The sequence below is a fragment of the Aythya marila genome (genome assembly GCF_965140915.1).
Source record: "Aythya marila genome assembly, contig: HAP1_HAP1_SCAFFOLD_1139, whole genome shotgun sequence".
NCBI lineage: Eukaryota > Metazoa > Chordata > Aves > Anseriformes > Anatidae > Aythya > Aythya marila.
The window spans coordinates 7,269-14,000 of record NW_028136864.1 but is presented as its reverse complement, the minus strand read 5'-3'; the positions used below and the strand labels follow the sequence as shown (position 1 = coordinate 14,000).

At 64.8% G+C, this 6,732-nt stretch overlaps 1 protein-coding gene across 1 annotated transcript; it reads right to left on the bottom strand.

Moving 5' to 3' along the window:
- Positions 1-101: 101 nt before the first annotated feature.
- On the bottom strand, positions 102-3,888 carry LOC309891417 (protein CutA-like). The gene is made up of 5 exons (XM_082785788.1): positions 3,845-3,888; positions 1,587-1,750; positions 875-934; positions 279-324; positions 102-171 (listed from the first exon to the last, which is right to left on the bottom strand). Exons 1-5 carry the CDS (start codon positions 3,860-3,862, stop codon positions 118-120), a joined length of 342 nt encoding a protein of 113 aa, XP_082641914.1. The 5' UTR covers positions 3,863-3,888; the 3' UTR covers positions 102-117.
- Between the last annotated feature and the right edge of the window lie 2,844 nt (positions 3,889-6,732).

Sequence of the window (6,732 nt, the reverse complement as noted above, 5' to 3'; positions counted from 1 at the left end):
AGGACCTGGGGGGGGGACAGGGACACGGAGGGGGGGGGTCAGGGGGGGGACCAAAATGTCCCCAAATGTCCCCAAATGTCCCCAAATGTCCCCACCCCCCCCCCCCCGCCCCGTCACTCACCGCACGAATTCCGCCAGCGCCGGCACCTTGGAGCTGCGGGTTTTGATCATCTGGGGGGGGGGACACAGATTTGGGGGCTTTTAGGGGTATTTGGGGATTTTTAGGGGTATTTGGGGACTTTTGGGGACGTTTGGGGACGTTTGGGGACACCGCTCACCAGCAGGACCTCGCTGTCCTCCTCCAGCTTCCCCTTCCACTCGTAGCTGCATGGGGGGGGCAAAAGGGGGGCATGGCCAGGTCCCCCCCATGTCCCTGTGTCCCCCCCCATGTCCCCCCCCGTCCCCGTGTCCCCCCCCATGTCCCCCCATGTCCCCCCCGGTGTCCCCACATCCCCCCCGTGTCCCCCCCAGTATCCCCTTGTCCCCCCCAGTGCCCCCATGTCCCCCCCCACGTCCCTATGTCCCCCCCCCCGTGTCCCTATACCCCCACATCCCCATGTCCCCCCCCCCCAATGTCCCCATGTCCCTATGTCCCAGTGTCCCTTTGTCCCCCCCCAGTGTCCCCGTGTACCCCCCCCATGTCCTGGTGTCCCCCCCAGTGTCCCCATGCCCCCCCCCCCAGTGTCCCCATGTCCCCCCATGTCCCCATATCCCCATCCCCATGTCCCCACGTCCCCGTGTCCCCATCCCCATGTCCCCCCCATGTCCCCACACCCCCCCCCCATGTCCCCACGCCCCCCCCATGTCCCCACACCCCCCCCGTCCCCACGCCCCCCCCATGTCCCCATGTCCCCCCCCCCCCGTCCCCACTCACACGGAGGTGACATGTGGCAGGACGTTGACGCAGGCCGCCAGCTTCTTCTCCACCATGGCCCTGGGCGCCGCACGGTCACCGCGCTGTCCCCTTGGTGTCACCTCCCCCCCCCCATACCGTGTCCCCCCCCCAGCCCTCCCCTGGTGTCCCCTGCCTGGCCACCAGTGTCCCCATGGTGTCCCCACCCCCTCCCCAGTGTCCCCATCCCCTCCCTGATGTCCCCATATTGTCCCCCCAGTGTCCCCATCCCTTCCTTGGTGTCCCCACCTTGTCACCCCCAGTGTCCCCAACCCCTCCCCAGTGTCCCCATATCGCCCCCCCAGTGTCCCCCTGGTGTCCCCAACCCCTCCCCACATTGTTCCCCCAGTGTCCCCATATTGTCCCCCACTTGGCCATGTGGTGTCCCCACCCCCTCCCCAGTGTCCCCATATTGCCCCCCCATTGTCCCCAACCCCTCCCCAGTGTCCCCCTGGTGTCCCCAACCCCTCCCCAGTGTCCCCATACCCTCCCATTGTCCTCATATTGTCCCCCCCGTGTCCCCATCCCCTCCCTGATGTCCCCATATTGTCCCCCCGGTGTCCCCAACCCCTCTCCATATTGTCCCCTTGGTGTCCCCCTGGTGTCCCCAAGCCCCCCCCCGGTGTCCCCATGGTGTCCCCAAGCCCCCCCCGGTATCCCCCCGGTGTCCCCAAGCCCCCCCCGGTGTCCCCACCTGGCGAGCTGCGTGGCCACGCCCTGGTTGGGGCAGGTGACGAACGCGGCCACGACGCTGCCGGGCTCGAAGGCGGCGCCGGTGTCGGCCATGGCGAGCAGGCGGCGACCCAGAGCCCGCAGCAGCGGCACCGACGTCACCGTCACCAGCGCCAGCGCCACCGCCTGCGGGCACAGCGACACGTCGCGATATGGCCATGTCGCGATACCCGGCACGTCGTGATACCCAGCACGTCGTGATACCAGCATGTCGTGATACCCACTACATCATGATAGCCGACATGTTGCGATACCCAGCACATCGTGATACCAGCATGTCACAATACCCACTACATTGTGATACCTGGCATGTCATGATACCAACATGTCGCAATACCGGCACATTGCAATACCCAGCATGTCGCGATACCAGCATGTCACAGTACCCAGCGTGTCATAATACTGGCATGTCGCAATACCAGCATGTCACGATACCCACCATGCCATAATACTGGCATATCACGATACCCACTGCACTGTGATACCTGGCATGTTGTGATACCAACATGTCGCGATACCAGCACATCGCAATACCCAGCACGCCATGATACCAGCACATCATGATACCCAGTGTGTCATAATACTGGCATGTCATGATACCCACTGCATCGTGATACCCGGCATGTCATGATACCAGCATGTTGCAATACCCAGTGTGTCATAATACCGGCATGTCACGATACCCACTACATTGTGATTCCCGGCATGTCGTGATACCAGCATGTCACAATACCCAGCATGTCGTAATACCAGCATGCTGTGATACCCACTACACTGTGATAGCTGGTATGTCATGATACCGACATGTTGCAACATGTGGCACATTGCAATACGCACGTCACGATACCCACCGTGTTGCAACACTGGCATGTCGTGATACCCACTACATCACGATACCCATCATGTTGCAATACTCAGCATGTTGTGATACCCAAGGTTATGGCACCTGCTGTGTCACGATACCTGGAATCTCACTGTGCCTGGCTTGTCGCGATACCCGGCATGTCGCGATACCCAATGTTATGGCACCCAGAGTGTCACGATACCTGGAATCTCACCATGCCTTGCACGTCGCGATACCTGGCATGTTGTGATACCCACTGCATCATGATACCCAGCATGTCACAATACCCACTGCATCGTGATACCCAGCATGTTGCGATACTCATCACGGCACCTGGCATGTCGTGATATCTGGAATCTCACCGTGCCCAGCACGTCATGATACCTGGCATGCCATGATACCCACCACATCATGATACCCATTAAGGCACCTGGCACGTCACGATACCTAGAATCTTACCATACGCGACATGTCGCAATACCCAAGGTTAAGGCACCCAGCATGTCATGACACCTGGAACCTCACCATGCCTGGCATGTCGCGATACCCAATGGTGTGGCACCTGGCATGTCACGATACCTGGAATGTCGTGATATGTATTGCAGGGTATGATACCTGCCATTGATGGCCAGCATGTCATGATACCTAACATGTCACGACAGCAGGCACGTCACAGTACCCAGCATACTGCATGGCATCTGATACGTTATGACACCTCCATGTCACGATACCCAGCATATCACGACAGCTGGTACATCGAGACACCCAGCACATCACATCCCAGAGTATCTGACACGTTACAACACCCACCATGTCGTGATACCTGGCATATCGCGATACCAGGCATGCTGCAGAACATCTGACATGCTACAATACCGGGCATGTCGCGATACCCAGTGTGTCATGATGCCTGGCATGTCGTGATACACAGCACGATGCTGTGGTAACAGACATATGACGACGCCTGGCATGTCACGATACACCGCATGTCGTGACACCTTTGTTGTGACACCAGGCCATGGCACCATGACGCCCACCATTCTGTGGTACCCAGCAATCGCTCTGCGATACTCACCGTGTCGCGATATCTGCCATGTCGCGATAGCCACCCCAGCCCCACGACGATACCGAGCGCATTGCGACACCCACGGTGTCCCGACACTCACCTCTCGACGCCCACCATATTGCGATACCCGCTCACAACACCTGCCTGCACAACACCCCCCCATATCGCAATAACCCCCCGGTCCCACGCAGCCCCCCCCCCCCCCCCCCCCCCCCGCCGTGCCCGACCCGCGATGCCCCCGCGCCCCTCCCCCCCTCGCGATCTCCCCCCTCTATCGCGATACCCCTCCCCCCCGTATTGCGACACTCACGCCCAGGGCCGGCCTCATGGCGCGCGGGGGCTCGCTGCAGGCCCCGCCCCCCGGAAGAGCGGCGCCGCGAGGCCCCGCCCCCTCCCGGCCAAGCCCCGCCCCCTCCCGGTGCCCCCCTCCCCCCCCCCCCGCCGCTCCCGCCCCGTACCCGCCGCTCCGCCGCGCGCCCCCACGTGCCCCGCCGGCCCCGCCCCCCTCTGACGTCACCGCGCAGAGCGCGCGCCGGAAGCGGCCGCGGGGGTGGGAGGGGGGGGGGGAGGGGAAAGGAGGGAAGGGGGAGGGGGGAAGGGTCACGTGGGCGGGCGGGTCACGTGGCGGGGGAGGCGAGCGCGTGACACGTGCCGTGCGCACAGCCGGCCCCGCCGCCCGGCCAATCGGCGCGCGGGGGGGCGGGGCCCGGCGGGGGCGGGAGGAGGAGGAGGAGGAGGAGGAGGAGGCCCCGCCCCCGCGGCTGGTCACGTGGCCGCGCGGCTGCGCGCGAGCGGGGGCGCGCGGGGGCGGGGGCGGGGCCGGGAAGGGTGGGGGGCGGGGCCGCGCCTCCCACGCGCGGGGGCGCGCGCGCGCCTTGCACGCGCAGCCCCCTCCCCCCCCCCCCCCTCCTTGCACACTCGCCCCCTGCCCCCTTTGCACGCGCGCCCGGGGCCCCCCCTTGCACACGCGGCCCTTGCACACTCGTTTGCACGCTCACCCCGTGCACACTCGCTCCTTGCACACTCATTTGCACACTCGCCCCTTGCACGCTCGCCCCTTGCACACTCGTTTGCACGCTCACCTTTGCACACTCGCCCCCTGCACGCTCGCCTCGCCCGCTGCCGCTTGTGCAAGGCTCTTGCATGCCCACCCCTTGCACACTCGCCCCTTGCACACTCGCCCCTTGCACACTCGCCCCTTGCACACTCATTTGCACACTCACCTTTGCACGCTTGCCCCCTTGCACGCTCGCCTCGCCCCCTGCCGCTTGTGCAAGGCTCTTGCACGCCCGCCCCTTGCACACTTGCCCTGTGCACACTGGTGCCCGCCCCTTGCACGCTCACAGCCCCCCAGGGGGAACTGGGAGCTACTGGGAGGGCAATGGGAGCACTGGGGGCCGGTGTCCTGGGGGGTGCTGGGAGCACTGGGAGCACTGGGAAGGGAGCCCGGAGGGACTGGGAGGTACTGGGAGACACTGGGATGGAGGCCAGGGAGGCACTGGGTTGGGGAACTGGGGCTGCTGGGAACACTGGGAGGTGCTGGGGGGGACACTGGGAGCACTGGGATGGGGCACTGGGAGCTCGGGGGGCAACTGGGAGACACTGGAAGAGGGTGGGGGGACACAGTGGAAGCAATGGGAGCACTGGGGTGAGGAGACTGGGGGCACTGGGATGGGGACACTGGGGGCACTGGGGGCACTGGGAGCATTGGGATGGGGTTACTGGGGGCACTGGTGGCACTGGGAGCAGTGCGATGGGGACAACCGGGGCCACTGGGAGCACTGAGGCCATTGGGATGGGGACACTGGGAGCACTGGGAGCACTGGGAGCACTGGTAGCACTGGGACAGTGACACTGGAGGTACTGGAGACACTGGGGACGCTGGGATTGTGACACTGGGGGTACTGGGAGCACTGGGACAGGGGCCCTGGGGTTACTGGGAGCAGTGGTGGCACTGGGGGCAGCCCTTAAAGGCGAAGCAGCCGCCACTGGTCCCATTCCCAGTGCCCCCCCCCCCATTCCCAGTGTTCCCAGTCCCCCCAATTCCCACTCCCCCCCTTTCCCAGTTCCCCGCCCATTCCCAGTATCCCCAGTACCCCTCCCATCCCAGACTCCCAGTGCTCCCAGTATCCTCCCAATCCCAATTCCCCCCCATTCCCATTACCCCCTGCATTCCCAGTACACCCCGTTCCCAGTGTTCCCAGTGCCCCCCCATTCCCAGTACCCCCACATTCCCAGTATTCCCAGTCCCCCCGATTTCCCCCACTCCCAGTGTTCCCAGTATCCCCACATCCCAGTTCCCCCCGCATTCCCAGTGCTCCCAGTCCCCCTCATTCCCAGTCCTCCCCCCATTCCCAGTTCCCCCCCATTCCCAGTACTCCCAGTACCCTCTCTCCCAGTGTTCCCAGTGCCCCCCATTCCCAGTCCCCCCCAGTGTTCCCAGTATACCCCCACTCCCAATGCCCCCCATTCCCATTACGCCCCCATTCCCAGTCCCCCCCCATTCCCATTACCCCCAGTACCCCCCTCTCCCAGTGATCCCAGTTCCCCCCCATTCCCATTACCCCCCCATTCCCACTACCCCCTCTCCCAGTGTTCCCAGTCCCCCCCCAGTGTTCCCAGTCTCCCCCCCATTCCCATGCCTCCCCCGTTCCCAGTACCCCCAGCACCCTCTCTCCCAGTGTTCCCAGTATCCCCCCATTCCCAGTTCTCTCCCATTCCCAGTGCCCCCCCCCTTCCCAGTACCCCCAGTACCCTCTCTCCCAGTGTTCCCAGTAACCCCCCATTCCCAGTTCTCCCTCTCCCAGTGTTCCCAGTGCCCCCAGTACCCCCTCTCCCAGTGTTCCCAGTACCCTCCCATTCCCAGTACCCCCCCATTCCCATTCCTCCCCCGTTCCCAGTACCCCCAGTACCCCCTCTCCCGGTGTTCCCAGTCCCCCCCCAGTGCTCCCAGTCCCCCCCATTCCCACTCCCCCCCCCATTCCCAGTACCCCCAGTGCCCCCCCACTCCCAGTACCCCCTCCCCCAGTGCTCCCAGTCCCCCCCCCACCCCCAAAAATCCCCTCCCCCCCCCCATATCCCTGTCCCCCCCCCCCGGTGCCGGTCCCGCCCCCCCTCCTGTGTCCCTCCCCCGGCCTCCTGCCCCCCCCCCCTTTCTCCGCCAGCCCCCCCCCGCCCCCCCCCCCCCCATCCCCTCCC

What these genes read in the sequence shown, in the direction of transcription:
- LOC309891417 (XM_082785788.1), bottom strand. An exon ending in GTGGCCACGCAGCTCGCCAG is followed by an intron (nt 935 to 1,586) that starts GTGGGGACACCG and finishes TGCGGCGCCCAG; the next exon opens with GGCCATGGTGGAGAAGAAGC. An exon ending in AGGACAGCGAGGTCCTGCTG is followed by an intron (nt 172 to 278) that starts GTGAGCGGTGTC and finishes CCCCCCCCCCAG; the next exon opens with ATGATCAAAACCCGCAGCTC.